Below are 19,291 nucleotides of genomic sequence, written 5' to 3'. Positions count from 1 at the left end.
AATATGAGGGTGATGGGTTCGCAAAATGTGGCAGGGAGGAGGGTAAAGGCAAGACCTTGGTCGTGGTGGGGGAGAATGTGTGGGTGTGGTACATGCGGTGTAGTGGGCAGCCATTATCCCACTACAGGAAATACACTTCATGCTCTGAGGATTTCCAGGGCGTGTATTGGAGGAAATGCAGCTGTGCAGATAAGAAGGGTATTAGAAGGATGTGAATCAGGGGAAATGTATTCGCCAGGATGCAGAGAGTATCTCTGGGAAGTGAATATTACTGACAGTCCCAACATTGATTGCCCATCCAGAACTGAAACAGGTGAGCGGGTCGGATGGGAGATGGACTGGTTTATATTAAATGTGTTCCTTCTATTACGAAATGCCTAGGTTATTGTTAGGTAGGTTTTAAAACAAGTGTTGGAGTCAAGTCAAGTCAAGTCACTTTTATTGCCATTTCGACCATAATTGCTGGTACAGTACATAGTAAAAACGAGGCGGTTTTCACGACCATAGTGTTACATGACACATTGCAAAATCTAGACTGAATTATGTAAAAAAACAACACAGAGGAGAAGAAAACACACACAAACACACACACACACACACACACACACACACACACACACACACACACACACACACACACACACACACACACACACACACAACAACAACTACACTAGGCTACAGACGTACCCAGCACTGCATAACGTGCCCAAAACAGTGTAGGCATTACAATAAATAATACTCAGGAAAACAGGGCAAGGTGTCAGGCCAGGCGTTGGGTATTGAGGAGTCTGATAGCTTGGGGGAAGAAACTGTTACATAGTCTGGTCGTGAGAGCCCGAATGCTTTGGGGCCTTTTCCCAGATGGCAGGAGGGAGATGAGATTGTATGGGGGTGCATGGGACCTTCATAATGCTGTTGGCTTTAGGGATGCAGCATGTAGTGTAAATGTCCGTGATGGAAGGAAGAGAGACCCCGATGATCTTCTCAGCTGACCTCACTATCCGCTGCAGTATTTTGCGATCCAAGATGGTGCAATTTCCAAACCAGACAGTGATGCAGCTGCACAGGATGCTCTCAATACAACCCCTGTAGAATGTGATGAGGATGGGGGTGGGTGGGAGATGGACTTTCCTCAGACTTCGCAGCAAGTAGAGACGCTGCTGGGCATTCTTTGCTATGGAGCTGGTGTTGAGGGACCAGGTGAGATTCTCCGCCAGGTGAACACCAAGAAATTTGGTGCTCTTTACCATCTCTACCGAGGAGCTGTCGATTTTCAATGGGGAGTGGTCGCTCCATGCCCTCCTGAAGTCAACAACCATCTCTTTTGTTTTGTTCACATTCAGGGACTGTTTGTTGACTCTGCACCAGTCCGTTAGCCGCTGCATCTCCTCTCTGTAAGCTGACTCGTTCTTGCTGATGAGATCCACCATGATCGTGTCATCTGCAAAGTTGATGATATGGTTCGAGCTGTGTGTTGCAGCACAGTCATGGGTCAGCAGAGTGAACAGCAGTGGACTGAGCACGCAGCCCTGGGGAGCCCTTGTGTTCAGTGTGATGGTGTTGGAGATGGAGAATTAATCCAATTTTTTATTTGTAGGCAGGTTCAAGACACATTTTATGTTGTGTTAGGTGAGAGCGGTGGAGATGAGGGATATATGAGTTCAAGCCTACTTTTTCCTTTTTATATTCACAGAGCCAGTGTTTAAAATCTCTGACCTCCTGGCAGAGGGGGGTGAATATCGACTGTACCAACTGACAAAGTTCTACAAAGACAGACTCCAGCAAGCAATTGAAGAAAAGGTTGAGAGACTCGGTTGGATGTTGACGAAGGAAGGACATTTCAATCGAGAAGAAAATGAGGTGAGTGTATTTAGTGTATTGTCACTGAACTGCTGGTATCAGAGGGAATAGTGATCGGTATTAATCTCCTTCACGTTCTACGAGTTCTACATGCAAATGGAGACTTTGATTTCTGACTTGTCTCCAGCAGATCTAGTTTCACCTGTTAAGGTGAGGAGCACTGGGAACTACAGGTTCAGCCTCACCTTTTCCTTTCACACCTGCTGTATTTATCAGTGTGAAGTAAGAGCAGTGGCTGCATATCTGGACTTCCAACAGCATTCGGTCTGAAACTAATTTCAAATCTTGGCTGAACCATCGGGCAGATTCACCTCATCTCATTAATCCAGGATGAATATTAAACTGTCAATTGGGCTAACTGGCTTCTCTGCGGTACTGGACGAAGGGAAACTTGCTGGTCTTAGCTCCATGAGAACACAAACAATGTGTGGCTGACTTGTCATAGTCATAGAAAAGTACAGTACAGAAACAAGCCTTTTGGCCTATCTATTCCATACTGGACTACTGTAACTGCCTATCCCCATTGATCTGCACTGGGCCATGGCGCTCTTTGCCCTCATTACGCATGTTTCTATCCAGTCTTTTCTTAACAGCTTGTACTGCTTGCACTGCTAGCTCGTTCCACACTCTCAGCCTCCTCTGAGTAAACAGGTTTCACCTCTGTACCCTTTGAACTTTTCACCTTTCAGCCTTTACTGATAACTTCTTGTTGTAGTATCTCTTTACAGCAGTACAAAATGCCTGCTTGTATTTATCCTATCTATACCCCATGTAATTGTTTAAACTTCTGTCAAATCTCCACTCAGTCTTCCACATTCCAATGAATAGAGTCCTAACCCATTCACTCTTATAACTTGGGTCTTCCAGTCCTGGTAACATCCTTGTAATATTTTTCTGTACTCTTTGAAACTTTTTTCCATCTGTCCTGTATGTAGGTGTGCAGAACTGCACATAATATCCAAATCAGGCCTCACCAATGTCTTATACAACATCATATCCCATTTACTGTACACAGTATTTTCATTTATGAAGCTTAATGCGCTAAGAAACTTTCTTTCAGAGCCCATCAACATTTGCGGCCACTTCCAATGGCTTATGGCTTCCCCGATCACTTTGTTCTTCTGGTCGCTGTGCAAGATCTATCTTGCTTGGTCCATCCAAAGTGCAACATCTTGTACTTGCCTGCATTAAATTGCATCGACCCCTTTTAAGCCCATTCTCCAGTTGGACTAGACCATACTGCAAGCTCTTGTAGTCTTCCAGTTTGCTGACTGCACCTTCCAATGTTGGTGTCATCAGCAAATTTGCTGATGCTGTTAACTGTAATTTCATCCAGATAATTGATATAGATGACAAACAACAACAGGCACAGCACTGATCCCCGGGAAACTGCGCGAGTTACAGGCGCCAATCAGAAATGCAACAGTATATAGTGACACTCCAGATTCTTTCAAAAAAGTCAGTGTCTATTCTAGTTTACTACTTTATCTTGAATGCTAAGCAAATGAATCTTCTTGAGCAACCTCCCATACGGGACCTTGTCAAATACCGTGCTGAAGTCCATGCAGACCATATCCACAACCTTGCCTTCATCAACTTTCCTGGTAACTTCCTCAAAAAGCTCTGAGATTGATTAGATGTGAAAGATCACGCACAAAGCTGATAGCTTATGACCACAAGCATCAATAGTTTGATCTAAAAGGGAAGAAGAAAGCACCAAACGTAAAATAAATCTACTGACTGGCTGATATCTCATGACCCCAAAAAATCAACAGGTTGTCCTGAAAGGGAAGGGGCAAACAAAAAAACTTGCTGAATATCTGACTAATGAGAGACTGGGACACACCATTTCAGGTCCCTCTCACTGATGCTCACTAGCAGTGATTGGCGCTAAATGTAATTATTCAGAGGCATAATCCAAAGGCAAGAGGAGTCATCTGTAAATATGATGCTCATCTATAAATTCATCATCTGGAGACGTCTGCTTTACTGGTAAACATTTAAATCTCTTTCACAACTGTAACTCCTCAGACCTGGTAGCCGTGAAACTGAGGGATTATTTTACAGTGCAGTGGACCATCAGGGAATTATGCTGATTTGTTCCATAATTGTTGTCCATTATTCGTGTTATGGAAAACATTTCCAATTCCCTACTGGTAACTGTTCTAGGAGATCAATCATTCAAATCCAGGACATAGAACATAGAATAATATAGCACAGTACAGGCCCTTCAGCCCACAATGTTGTGCCAACCCTTAAACGCTGCCTGACCCTTAAATCCTGCCTCTCTTATTTCTCAATGTCCTAAGCCCATCCATATTCAGTTACCTTAATTTCATCATTGGTGTATGTTGCTTGAAGACTATTGAATGTTTAATTCAGAATTCCTCAGTTAATCAGGAAGCCCATGCCTGCATTCAGGAACTGATCACCATTTTACAGTATGAGTGCCAGGCAGTAACCACCTCCATTATAAGACAGCCGCACGGACGTTCTTTAATGTTCTGTTGACTTTACTCCTCATAAGACCATAAGGCATCTGAGCACAATTGGCCATTAGGCCCGACGATTCTGCTCCACCATTACATCATGGGTGATTTATTATCCCTCTCAACCCCTTTCTCCTGCCTTCTCGCAGTGAACTTCGCTGACCTGATTAATCAGGAAGGTTTCATCCTCTGTTTTAAATATACCCAGTGACCCGGTCTCCACAGCTGTCAGTGCCAATGAATTCTACAGATTCACTACTCTTCAGCTAAAGAATCTCCTCATCTCTGTTCCAAATGGACGTCCCTCTATTCTGAGGCTGTTCCATCTGGTTCTAGACTCCCCCACTTGGAAACATCATCTCCACGTCCTCTCAATGCTTTTTGATATTCCACAGGTTACAATTAGATTCCCCCTCATCGTTCCATACTCCAGCCAGTACAGGAATCACTCCCATAAACATCTGGTTTAATATCACTGGTTCTGTTAGTTTAGATTTCTCTCTGGATTTTGTACAATGCCATCATATATTTTCTCTGATGAGCATCTAAAACCGTTCACAATATGCAAGTGTGTTCTGGCCAGTACCGGTACTACTGGTTCTTATATTCTAATCCTTTCGAAATGAATGCTAACATTGTTTTTGCCTTTCTTAACACCGACTCAAACTGCAAGGAATCCAGCACTGGGTCTCCTGAAACTCTTTGTAACTTTGATTTCTGAATTTTCTACTAGATTCAAAAATACTCTGCACCTTCATTATTTCTGTCAAAGTGTATGGCCATGTACCTTCCTATACTACTTGCCAATCGCCACTGATTTGTCTTTTTATTCGTTGGTCTATGTGAAATCGCTGCTTCCTCAACACTTCCTGTCCTTCCCCACATCTTCGTAACGCATGAAATCTTGGCCATAAAGACTTCAAATCATTGACATAACGGAAAAATAAACTGTCCCAAAACCAGCCACTGCAGAACACCACTGGTCACCAACATCCAACAAGAAAAAGCCCCATTTGTTCCCATTCTGTGCTTCCTGACAGTCAGACAAAATCTGTCTGGAGAAAATCATGGATCCATGCTCGTATCTTTCTTGTCCTACTGTCGGCCCTTATCTTGTTAAATGGTGTCATGTGCGGTATCTGGTCAAAGGTCCTCGGGAAGTCCAAGTAAACAACTTGTGCTGACTCTGTTGTCGACCCAACATGCTGTTCTCTAAAAAAATTCCAACAGTTCTGTCAGGCAAGATTCCTTTCCATGGATGTTGGCCTTTTTTCTTATCATGTGCGTCCAAATACCCCATAACCTTATCCTTAATTATCGACTGCTGACATCTTCCCAAACACTGATCAGACTAACTGGCCTATAGTTTAAAATGATCAGTCCTCTGGAACCATTCCAAAATCTAGTGATACTTGAGTGATCATTACTAATGTCTCCACAATCTCTTCAGCCTCCTCTTTCAGAAGCAATCGGGTGCAGTTGATCTGGACTCCTCTATCTTCAGAACTTTCAGCTTACCAAGTGCTTTCTCCTCAATAATTGTAAATACATTCACTTCTGCCACCTGACATTCTCAAATATCTGGCACGTTCTGGCACGTTACATTGAAGATTGACGCAAAATGCCGACTAATACCTTCCGGCATTTCCTTGTCCCCTGACAGTACCTCTCCACTGTCAGTTTCAAGCAGCCCAATATCCACTCTCCTCTCTTTCAATCTTCATATATCAGATCAAACTTTTGGATTCAGTTTTGAAGGTGGGGAGCACTTGGAACAGCAGGTTTAGTTACACCTTTTCTTGTATCACCTGCTGTATTTATCAGTGTGAAGTAAGAGCAGTGGCTGCATATCTGGACTTCCAAAAGGCATTCGGTCTGAAACTAATTTCAAATCTTGGCTGAACCGTTGGGTAGATTCACGTTATCTCATTAATCCAGGATTAAACTGTCAATTGGGCCAACCGGCTTCACTGCAGTACCTGAGGGAGGGAAACCAGCTAACCACAGCTGGTCTTGGCTCCGTGAGTTCCCAAACAATGTGTGGGTGACTTGTCCTAGTCACAGCAAAGTACAGTACAGAAACAGGCCTTTTGGCCCATCTATTCCATGCCAGACTATGGAACCTACTTATTCCCATTGATCTGCACCATGCCATGGCGCTCTATGCCCTCATGACGCATGTATCTATCCAGTCTTTCCTTAACCGCTTGTACTACGTGCCCGGCTGGCTAGTTTTGCACTGTCAGCACCCTCTGAGTAAACAGGTTTCATCTTTGTACCCTTTGAACTTTTCATCTTTCACCCTTTAGTGATAACCTCTTGTTGTAGTACCTCTTTACCTCAGTACAAAATGCCTACTTGCACTTATCCTATCCGTACCCCATGTAATTGGGTACATGTCTATCAAGTCTTCGCTCAATCTTCCATGTTCCAATGAATAAAGTCCTAATCGCTTCACTCTTTTCTGATAACTTAGGTCCCCCAATCCAGGTAAAATCCGTATAATGTTTTTTCTGTACTCTTTCAAACTTATTTCCATCTGTCCTGCAGTAGGTGTGCAGAACTGCACATAATATCTAAATTAGGCCTCTCCAACGTCTTATACAACATCATATCGTACACGATATTTTCATTTATGAAGGGCAATGCGCTAAGGAACTTTCTTTCAGAGCCTATCAACATTTGCCCCCACTTCCAATGACCTATGGACCTGTATTCCCTGATCACTCTGTTCTACCAGTCTTTGTGTATGATCTACCCTGCTTGGTCCATCCGAAGTGCAACATCTTGTCCCTGTCTGCATTAAATTGCATTGGCACCTTTTAAAGTCATTCTCCAGTTGGTCCAGATCTCACTGCAAGCTCTTGTCATCTTTCTCTTTGTCCACTGCACCTTCCCAATTTTGTTGTCATCCACAAATTTGCTGATTCTGTTAACCATAATTTCATCCAGATGGATGACAAACAACAACAGACTCCGGCACAGCAACAATCCCTGTGAAACTGCACGAGCTACAGGCACCAATCAGAAATACAACAGTCTATAGCTACACTCCAGATTCTTCCAAAAATAATAATCTAATCCAGTTGACTACCTTATCTCGAATGTTGAGCAATTGAATCTTCTTGACTAACCTCCTATGCAGAACCTTGACAAATACCTTGCTGACATCCATGTAGACAATATCCACAACCTTGCCTTCAGCAACTTTCCTGGAGCTTCCTCAAAAATCTCTGAGATTGTTTAGAGGTGAAAGATCACACACAAAGCTGATATCTCATGAACACAAACATCAATAGTTTGATGTAAAAGGGAAGAAGAAGGAAAACATAAAATAAATCTGCTGACTGGCTGATATCTCATGATCCCAAAAATCAATGGGTTGTCCTGTCATGTACCCCGTGACCAGGTTAAAGAACCAGCAGAAATGGAAAACACTGGAGTCTGGAATTACCATGAAGAGAGTCCAGTTCAGTTTGAGGTAGTTGGTTGAGGGGAGGGAGGGAGGGAGAGAGGTAGAGGGAGAGGGAGAGGGAGAGGGAGAGAGAGAGAGAGCCCCCACCTTCACGAGGGTGCATAAAGTTCATTCAGTGTCCCGTGGTGTGTGTCTGTGTCCCAGCAGACCTGCTTTTTGTCACCACGTGTTGGACACTGGCTGTCCATCAACCGGCTCTGCCCTGCTCTTTCTGCAGGAATCTTAATAAGCAGGCAAATTGTCCTTGAAGAAAAGGTGAACAAGCTGGCAGAAGAAACCGTAACATACATTATAATTTCTCTCTCTCTCTCTCTCTCTCTCTCTCTCTCTCTCTCTCTCTCTCTCTCTCTCTCTCTCTCTCTCCCTCTCTCCCCCTCTCCCCCTCTCTCCCCCTCTCCCCCTCTCCCCCTCTCCCCCTCTCCCCCTCTCCCCATCTCCCCCTCTCCCCCTCTCCCCCTCTCCCCCTCCCCCTCGCTCCCATATTTGCTCTGGACTCCTACCTCTCTCTCTCTTTGTGACAGCTCCAACAGTGTCCAAAAGCCAGTCTCATTCTGACATTTTAAAGTGATCATCCACAGAAATTATGAACCCTAGGGGTACATAACAGTCCTAAAAAGGAAGAGGATCAATAGGTTGTCCTGAAAGAGAAAGGGAAAGAAAATGAAAAAGTCATCTGCTAGCTTGCAAAATATCTAACCAATGAGAGGCAGAGACACACCATTTTAGGTCACTCTCCCTGGAGTTCACAAACAGTGATTGTCTTGTCCTAGATCTGACCTATTCAACCATGAGTGGTATTAGAAAATGAAGGGTGTTACACCTGTGAGTGACTCTGTTCTTGATGGGATTCATTGGCGCTAAATGTAATTAATCAGTCGTATTATCTAAAGGTAAGAGGAGGCATCTGTAAATATGATGCTCATCCATAAATTCATCATCTGAAGACATCTGCTTTACTGGTAAACCTTTAAATCTCTTTCACAACTGTAACTCCTCAGACCTGGTAGTAGTGAAACTGAGGGATTATTGTACAGTACAGTGTACATAATTCAGGGATTTATGCTGATTTGTTCCATAATTATTGTCCATTATTCATGTTATGGAAAAGCTTTCCAATTCCCTACTGGTAACTATTCCAGGAGATCAATCATCAAACCCAGGACATCATTGCTCTTATTTCTCTGTGCAATGTCCTAAGCCCAACCATATTTAGTTGCATCCTCGATTACCTTAATTCCATTATCGCTGTATGTTGCTTGAAGACTATTTGATGTGTAATTCATAATTCTTCAGTTAATCAGGAAGCCCATGCCTGCATTCAGGAAGTGATCACCATCTTACAGCATGAATGTCAGGCAGCATCCATCTCGATCATAATACAGCCACACTGACATTCCTTAATGTTCTGTTGTCTTTACACATCATATCACCATAAGGCATCGAAGCACAAATGGGCCATTAGGCCCATTGATACTGCTCTGCCATTACAACATGAGTGATGCTCTATCCCTTTCAACCCCATTCTTCTGCCTTCTCCCAGTGAACTTCGCTGACCTGATTAATCAGGAAGGTTTCATCCTCTGTTTTAAATATACCCAGTGACCTGGTCTCCACAGCTGTCAGTGCCTATGAATTCTACAGATTCACTACTCCTCGGCTAAAAGATCTCCTCACCTCTGTTCCAAATGGACGTCCCTCTATTCTGAGGCTGTTCCATCTGGTTCTAGACTCCCCCACTTTGAAACATCATCTCCACATCCTCTCAATGCCTTTCTTTTTTTTAATTTTTTTTATGCATTTCTACAATTACTACGAGAAAAACCCAACTACAAAATAAGAGATTAATACAGTGCAAGATAAACATGTAGTAATAATATGGGCATTGTCGTGGTTTCTCGTGCCCCACAAACAACCAAGAGACGCAGAAGATTCTTCAAGAAGTATTAAACTTTAATTTGCAAATCAAAGCTGAGACAGGTAGTGAGCTAGTCGTTGATTGCCCACCGATCCTTGTGCATAGCATTTTTTGTAGCAATCAACTGATTTAGTTGCATTAGCATATCCAATCGGTCTATAGGTGCGTATCACAAGTACATCCGCCACTCTTGTTTCTACCCATTGACTTAATCATGTTCTAATCTACATCTCTTAGCTTCCTTTTATTAATACACCATTGTCTTCTACATTATTAAGATTTCATTCTCCTACTAAATTGGGTACATGCATAGCAAATAACAAGTTCAAACTACGTAATCTACATCAAAGCTGACTATGTAGTTTTGGTTACACAACAAACAAGTTCAAAGCAAACCATCTCTTAGCTACCTCTCATTAACACACCAAATTGTCTTCTGCATTCAATTGGATTCATGCATAGCAAATAGAAGACTCAGACTACATAATCCACATCTCTTACCTTCCTCTTATTAACACACCATTGTCTTCTACATTATTAAGATTTCATTCTCTAGCGAATAGCAAGTTCAAAGCTGACTACATAGTTTTGGTTACACAGCAAACAATGCAACTTTTATACTCCAATAGCATTAGGTAGATTAAACTGAGCAGAACATTGTTGAAAAGTTGCGAAACAATTATCAATGAAAAAATCTTCAAAATGCCTAATGCCTCTTCTATACCAATCATGAAATGTTGAATTGTGCACTGAAGGTAAAAAAAAGGTGATTATGCAAAATAGGACTAGAGAGGATGAAACCATGAAGACCATTAAATTTTCTAAACTTGGCCAATATTCTCAGAGTAATTCTAACAAGAGGATTAACAATTAGTCCAGGCAAGCAACTAGGGAGTGCAGATCCAAGAAGTGCAGAAACTGAGAGATCCTTAGTAGAGTTCAACTCCATTGCCACCCATCAGACTGGCTATGAAAAAAGGACCAGAAGGTAAGACAGCGCATATTAGCTGCCCAGTAGTATAGACGGCAGTTAGGTAGAGCCATGTAACCTTTTTTAGATTTTTGGAGGTAAGCTTTATTAAGTCTAGAATGCTTACCCTTTCAAAGTTAGGACAAAATAGTAGTTCAAGGAGTCAAAAAAGGTTTTAGAAATAAAAATTGGATTAGATTGAAATAAATATAAAAATTTAGGAAGTATATACATTTTAATAACATTGACATGACCTGCCAGAGATATACATCGTGGCAAACTCTGTTGTGTAGATTTTAAAAGATTGACAATTTTTTCACGAAAAAGATCCTTGAAATTCCTTGTAACTGTAATACCAAGATAAGTAAATTGATTATTAAATACTTAAAAGGGAGGTCACAAAATACTAATGCTTATGCTTCTTTAATAATTATCCTTCCACCCAAACAAGATAAGGATCCAACAGAGTGTTCCTCTTATAGGCCTGTTTCTTTGTTAAATGCTGATGTTAAAATTTTGGCCAAAGTTTTGGCCCAAAGATTGTAAAATGTTAAACCCCTATTATTTCTGATGACCAAACCCGTTTTATTAAAAATCGTCTTTCCTTTTGTAATATATGGCACTTATTTTATACTTGCCTTCAATTGGGACTCCTGAGTGCGTTATTTCTCTTGATGCGGAGAAAGTGTTTGATAGTGTAGAGTGCAATTACCTTTTTGAGCTTTTAGGAAAATTTGACCTCGGTCAAAGTTTTATTTCTTGCATCAAATTGTTATACCTATGTCCTACTGCTTCTGTTCTGACTAACTCTCAGCAATCCCAGTCATTTAGCCTTAAACGTGGCACCCATCAAGGAATGGCATTTTTTGATTTCACTATAGAATCACTGGTGATTGCATTTCGAGGTTGTACTGAACTGACGGGGATCTGGGGGGAGGGTGTTGAGCATAAAATTTCTATTTATGCCGATGATTTATTACGTTTTCTATCAAATCTGTCCACTTCCTTACCCCCAATGATTTCACTTCTTGATCAATTCAGCCAGTTTTCTGGCAATAAACTTAACCTACACAAGAGTGAACTTCTTCCATTTAATAAAGAAGCACAAGCATCAATTCCTTTCGATATTCTACAGGTTAAAATTAGATTCCCCCTCATCCTTACACACTCCATCCAGGAATCATTCTCATCAAAACCAGGTTTAATATCACTGGTTCTGTTAGTTTTGATTCCTCTCTGGACTTTTCACAATGCCATCACATATTTTCTCTGATCAGCATCTAAAACCATTCACAATATGCAAGTGCAGTCTAGCCAGTGCTTGTTCTTATACTCTAATCCTCTCAAAATGAACGCTAACATTGTTTTTACCTTTCCTAACACTGACAAACTGCAAGGAATCCTGCACCAGGTCTCCGGAGACTCTTTACAACTCTCAAAAATAGTCTGAGTCTTCATTATTTCTGCCAAAGTGTATAGCCATGTACCTCCCTATACTATATTCCAATTGCCACTGATATGTCCATTTTTTCTTCAGTGGAAATCCCTGCTTCCTCAACGCTTCCTCTCCCTCCCTCTTCATAACATGTGCAATCTGGGCCATAAAGCCATCAAATCATTGACATGATGGAAAAAGAAACTGTCACAAAACCAACTACTGGTCACCAACATCCAACAAGAAAAAGCCCTATTTGATCCCATTCTGTGCTTCCTGACAGTCAGACAAAATCTGTCTGGAGAAAAACATGGATCCTCTAACTATGCTAGTGTCTTTCTTGTCCTACTGTCGGCCCTTGTCTTGTTAAGCAGTGTCACGTGGGGCACCTAGTCAAAGGTCCTTGGGAAATCCAAGTAAACAATTTGCACTGAATCTCCGTTGTCGACCCAGCATGGTATTCTCACAAAAAATTCCGACAGTTCTATCAGGCATCATACCTTCCATGGATTTTGGCCTTTTTTTATCATGTGTGTCCAAATACCCCGAAACCTTATCCTCAATAATCGACTGCCGACATCTTCCCAAACACTGATCAGACTAACGGTCCTATAATTTAAAATGGTCGGTCCTCCGGACCATTCCAAAATCTACTGATTCTTGAGCGATCATCACTAATGTCTCCACAATCTCTTCAGCCTCCTCTTTCAGAAGCAGTCGGGTGCAGTTGATCTGGATTCCTCCATCTTCAGAACTTTTGGCTTGCCAAGTGCCTTCTCCTTAATAATTGCAAATACACTCACTTCTGTCACCTGACATTCCCAAATATGTGGTATGATTTAGTGTTTTTACAGTGAGGACTGACGTAAAATTCTTACTAATACCTTCCGCCATTTCCTTGTCTCCTGACAGTATCTGTCCACTGTCATTTTCCAGCGGCCCAATATCTACTTTCCTCTCTTTCTCTCTTCATATATCAGGTGGACCTTTTGGTAAGCTATTTTATGTTATTCACTAGTCGACCTTCATATTTCATATTTTCTGTACTTACTTTTTAATTTTCTTCAATTGTTTTGTAAAAACATCTCAGTCCTCCAGCTTTCTACTATAATTTGTAATATTCTGTGCCCTCCCCTTTGCTTTTGTGCTGCTTTGATTACCTTGTCAGCAACGGTACATCATCTTCCCTTTAGAATAATTCTGCATCTCTGTGATCATTTGTCCTGACCCTTCTGAATTGCTCCGAGAAACTTCCGCCATTCCTGCACTGCCATTGTCCCTGTTTATGTCACTTTTGAATTATTTTTGCCCAGCTCCTCTTCTATATCTCTGTAATTCTTTTATTCCACTGTAATGCTGATATATCAAACTTTACCTTCGCCCGCTCAAACTGCAGCGTGAGTTCTGCTATTTTCTGATGATTGCCTCTTAAGGGTTTATTTACCTTAAGCTCCCCAATCAAATCTAGTGCAATACACAACATCGAATCCAGCTCCGCCTTTCCTAGAGTGGGCTCAACCATAGGCCTCTCTCAACAGGCACCTCATTGGCATTCTATGAATTCCCTCACTTGGGATTCAACACCGACCTGATTTTCCAAAGCTATCTGCATATTGAAATTCCCTAAAACTATTTTCATATTCACCTTTTTACATGCCTCTTCTCTTTGGTGTTGAAATTTGTTGCCCCTATCCTGGTTACTGTTAACAGGCCAGTATATAATTTCCATCAGGGTCATTTTACCTATGCAGTCTCTTAACATCTCCATCATCCAATCGGATATCACCTCTTTCTCAGGATGTTTCATTTTTAATGACAACAGAGTCAACCCAACCCTTTCGCCCACTTGCGTATCCTTTCAATTCAGTATTTATCCTTGGATGTAAGTACCCAAATATGATCTTCTTTCATCCACGATTCAGTGATGCTGACCATCCTTTCTTTCTAAATCTTTTAATTAGTATTAGTAATATGGACAGAATACAAATGATATATTGATAAAGAAATTACCAACATACACATTCCAGTACATATGAAAAAAAAACATACATAATAGTTACAATATATATGGGTTTACCAAGACCTAAGCCATAAGATATATGTGTGGACATAGTAAATCTAAATATTTCATAATGTATCATATAAAGAAAAAAGAAAAAGGGAAGAAAAAAAAAACAAAAATTTATTTTTATAATGCAAAACTAGCTAATCTAATAACTATAACTAATAAGTAATAAAAAAAAGAAACAAAAAAAAGGAGAAGGAAAAAAAAAGGGGGGCTGTTTATAATATCTCACAAAAATATTCATCAATGCCGTCACTTCCGGTCCTCTCAAAATACATAAGCTAAAAGCTGGGAAATCAAATGAACTTGGCACAGGGTCATATTACATCATATGAAAATGTTGAATAAATGGTCTCCATAACTTTTCAAATTTAATAGAAGTCTCAAAAGTACCACTTCTAATTTTTTCTAAATTTAAACATACCGTAGTTTGAGAGAACCAATTAATTTCTTTCCAATTCAACAATATAGATTTTCTAGCCATCGGAGTTAGAAATGCAATCATTCGATGGGCTGAAGAAGATAAATGCAGTGAGTCTAACATTGGTAAACCAAAAATTGCGGTAATAGGATGAGGTTGTAAATCGATATTCAAAACCGCAGAAATATTATCAAAAATATCCTTCCAATATTTCTCCAAAAATGAACATGACCAAAACATATGAGTTAAAGACGCAATTTCAGAATGACATCTATCACAAATAGGACTTATATGAGAGTAAAAAAGAGCTAATTTATCCTTGGACATATGGGCCCTATGTACGACCTTAAATTGTATTAGTGAATGTTTGGCACATAACGATGATGTATTAACTAATTGAAGAATTCTATCCCAATTCTCACTAGAAATTCTAAAACTAAGATCTCTTTCCCAATCCTTTTTAGTCTTATAAAGTGGCTCTGAATGTATCTTCATAATTATATTATAAAGTTTTGAAATAAGCCCTTTTTGAAAAGGGTCTAATTCAAATAAACTCTCCAAAGTATCTGAAGGCACAAAATTTGGAAACGTATAGAGTACAGAACTTAAAAAATGTCTAGTCTGTAAATATCTAAAAAAATGAAATCTCGGCAAGTTATATTTGTTGGATAATTGCTCAAAAGACATGAAACAATGATCTAAAAACAAATCAGAAAATCTTAGTAATCCCTTAGTTTTCCAAGCCGAATAAGCCTGATCTATAATGGAAGGGTGAAAAAAACAATTAGATACAATAGGACTATTTAAAACGAATTGAGTCAACCCAAAAAATCTCGAAAATTGAAACCATATACGCAAAGTATGTTTAACTATCGGGTTGTCAATTTGTTTCGGCAATTTAGAAAGAGCAAAAGGGAGAGAAGTCCCTAAAATAGAACCCAGAGCATAAGCTGATACCGATTTAGTTTCCAAACTCACCCAACAAGGGCCAAAAGATCCACCCCCATCTTTCAACCAACATAACAAATATCGAATATTAACTGCCCAATAGTAAAAGCTGAAATTAGGTAATGCTAACCCGCCTTCCTTTTTTGTCTTCTGTAAATATGTTTTACCTAACCTGGGATTTTTATTCTGCCATATATATGAAGAAATTTTAGAGTCAACATTAGTAAAAAAAGATTTCGGGATAAAAATTGGTATCGCTTGAAAAATATATAAAAACTTAGGTAAAATAACCATCTTAATAGCATTAATCCTACCTATTAGGGATAAAGACAGAGGTGACCACCTAGTAAACAAACCTTTAATCTGATCAATTAAGGGTAAAAAATTAAATCTAAATAAATCCTTATGGTTTTTTGTGATTTTGATCCATAAATAAGTAAAAAAGTCATTAACTAATTTAAAAGGTAAATTTCCATAAATTGGGACCCGTTTATTCAATGGAAACAATTCACTTTTATTAAGATTTAACTTATACCCAGAAAACTCACTAAATTGAGCCAATAATGATAAAACTGCTGGAATGGATTTCTCCGGGTTAGAAATGAATAGTAATAAATCATCTGCATACAAAGATAATATATGAATATCTGTCCTACGATTAATACCCAAAATATCCTGTGATTGTCTGATGGCAATTGCCAAAGGTTCTAAGGCAATGTTAAATAGTAATGGACTAAGAGGACATCCCTGTCTAGTGCCCCGAAATAGGCGAAAAAAGGGAGATCTTTGATTATTGGTAAACACTGAGGCCACTGGAGTATGATAAATCAATTTAATCCATGATATAAATATCGGACTAAAATTAAACTTCTCCAACACATTAAATAAGTAAGGCCATTCAACTCTGTCAAATGCTTTCTCCGCATCTAATTAAATCACGCATTCTGAAGTATCATGTGAGGGAGTATAAACAATATTCAACAATCTCCCAATGTTAAAAAAAGAATAACGATTTTTAATAAAGCCAGTTGGATCATCTGAAATAATTTTGGGTAATACCTTCTCCAATCTAGATGCCAGTAACTTGGAAAAAATCTTGGAGTCTACATTCAATAAAGATATAGGTCTATAAGAAGCACAGTTAGTAGGGTCTTCAATATTAAAGAAATGGAAGCTCTATAAAAAGATTGTGGCAATTTCCCTAATCTAATGGCTTCCTCAAAAACCTTACCTAACCAAGGGGAAAGAGTAGCGGAAAAAAAATTAAAAAAATCAACTGTATAACCATCTGGACCCGGTGCTTTCCCAGAATTCATTGAGGAAATAGCCCCTTTAATTTCTACATCCGTAATAGGAGTATCCAATATCAAAAGATCATCAGATGATAACCTTGGAAAATTTAATTTTCCAAGAAAATCAGACATGGTATTATAATCTTGAGGAAATTCAGATCGATACAGGGAGGTATAGAAATCTTGAAATGCCTTATTTATCTCATCATGATTAACTGTCAAATTCCCATTCTGCTGACCAATCTTAGTGATTTGACGTTTAACCAAAGCATTCCTCAATTGACTAGCTAACAGTTTACCAGAATTATCACTATCTATATAAAAATCAGATTTAGTTTTCATTAATTGATTTTCAATCGAGGATGTAAGTAATAAACTATGTTCCATTTGAAGTTCAACCCTTTGTTTGTAAAGCTTCTTACTAGGAGCAATCGAATATCTCTTATCAATCTCTTTAATTTTATCAACCAATAAAAGAGTTTCCATCTTGATAGGTTTCCTCAAACCAACAGAATAAGAAATAATCTGTCCATGTATATAAGCTTTAAAAGTGTCCCAAAATGTTCCGCAGGAAATATCATCTGTAGAATTAGTGGAGAAGAAGAAGTCAATCTGCTCCTCCATAAATTTTATAAACTCAGGGTCTTGCAACAAGGTAGAGTCGAATCGCCATTGTCTAGCATTAGAAGCTGTATCCGTAAATTTCATAGAAAGTAATAACGGAGCATGATCAGAGATAGCTATAATATCATAGTTACAACCAATTACCAATGGAATAAAACAAGAATCTACAAAAAAAATAATCAATTCTTGAATAAGAGTGATAAACATGTGAGAAAAAAGAAAACTCTTTGTCATGAGGATACTGGAATCTCCAAATATCAAAAACTCCATTGTCAGTCAAAAAAGAGTTAATACAAGTGGCTGACTTATTAGGTAAAGTCTGAATAGATAAAGATTTATCCATCAGAGGATTTAAACAACAATTAAAGTCACCACCCATTATTAACTTATATTCGTTTAGATTGGGTAAAGAAGTAAATAAAGACTTAAAAAAGTCAGGACAATCCACATTTGGAGCATAAACATTAACCACAGCAACCTTTTTATTACAAAGTAAACCCGTAATTAACAAAAATCTGCCATTCGGATCTGAAAAAATATCATGTTGAACAAATGAAATAGAGGAGTCAATAAAAATTGGAACTCCTTTTACTTTAGCATTCGAATTTGCGTGATACTGTTGACCCCGCCAAAATCTAAAAAAACGAAATTTGTCCTCCCTCCTCACATGAGTTTCTTGTACAAAAATGATATGAGCATTAAGTCTTTGGAATACTTTGAAAATCTTCTTTCGTTTAATTGGATGATTTAAACCATTAGTATTCCAAGACACAAAATTAATGGTCTGAGCCATAATTCTATAATCAACCCTTTGGTATAAAAAGGGTTAACCAACTTATAAACTCATGCACCCGGAAGAGGAACAAAAGTAGTGAGAAGACCCGGAAGTGACGACAACACAGACATATTTGATGTTCAAAAACAGCCTAAATAAAAAAACTAACACAAACTGGTACAAAAAAAATAGAATTAGAAAACAGACCATCCCCACACCCCCCGAGAAAAAGAGAAAAATCCAAAATATGACTTAAAAAGAGAAAAAGTAAGACTAAACCTACCCCCATGTCAGCTGAAGAACACTCCATATAAGAAGGATATATATAAAAGAATCACCCCGACTTTAAAAATTAAAATCGCTATAATAAAAACCATATTTCTAAGTATAGTTAGTTGTAAAAAGAATAAGAATATAATCACTAAAAAAAAACTTATAAATCGGGCTCTGGCCCAGACAAAACAAAAAATATTTAAGCTAAGATAAGCGATGCATTGTACGGAAGAAACGCGAAAAATATAAACATAACGCCATCTTAAGCAAAACCAAAAATCTTTTCCAAAAAACCACCATCTTAGTCAAGGAAAAATTCACCGTCAAAGAATTAAAAATATACCTTCGAAGGAACAAAGTTAATAGACAAATATGTAGTTAAATGATTAAAGTGTATAAGGCAAAACAATTAATATGACGCAAACACACTTTAACTTAAGTATAAGGTGTAGGATGAACCTACACAAATAACCAGATTTTAATTCTGGTTTAAGAGATCGAGAACCATCTTACACGATAAGAATCGTTCATTTATTAGAGACTGGTGTCTGTAGCAGTAGGGAAGTTCTCCTCCAGATATTTTCTCACTTCTGAAGTTGAAATGAAAACCTGTCGTGGAGCATTCGACGGAGATATTCGAAGCTTCGCAGGGTATAGAAGCGCAGGTTTCAGATTTTTCTCATAACATTCAGCCATCAATGATTTAAAAAGAAGCCTTCTTTTTAAAAGGTCAGGACTAAAGTCTT

At 39.0% G+C, this 19,291-nt stretch overlaps 1 protein-coding gene across 1 annotated transcript in view; it reads left to right on the top strand.

The window, feature by feature from the left end:
- The window catches only part of LOC132386462 (NACHT, LRR and PYD domains-containing protein 12-like), a 46,471-nt gene that overhangs the window by 16,011 nt on the left and 11,169 nt on the right, over positions 1-19,291 (top strand). The window contains exon 7 of the mRNA XM_059958755.1: positions 1,697-1,863. Within this exon, the coding sequence (XP_059814738.1) occupies positions 1,697-1,863 (167 nt within the window). The remainder of the gene's footprint in view (positions 1-1,696; positions 1,864-19,291) is intronic.

The sequence above is a fragment of the Hypanus sabinus genome, unplaced genomic scaffold (assembly GCF_030144855.1).
Source record: "Hypanus sabinus isolate sHypSab1 unplaced genomic scaffold, sHypSab1.hap1 scaffold_117, whole genome shotgun sequence".
NCBI classification, from domain to species: Eukaryota; Metazoa; Chordata; class Chondrichthyes; order Myliobatiformes; family Dasyatidae; genus Hypanus; species Hypanus sabinus.
The sequence above is the reverse complement of the archived record's forward strand: the minus strand, read 5'-3'. Positions and strand labels throughout refer to the sequence as shown.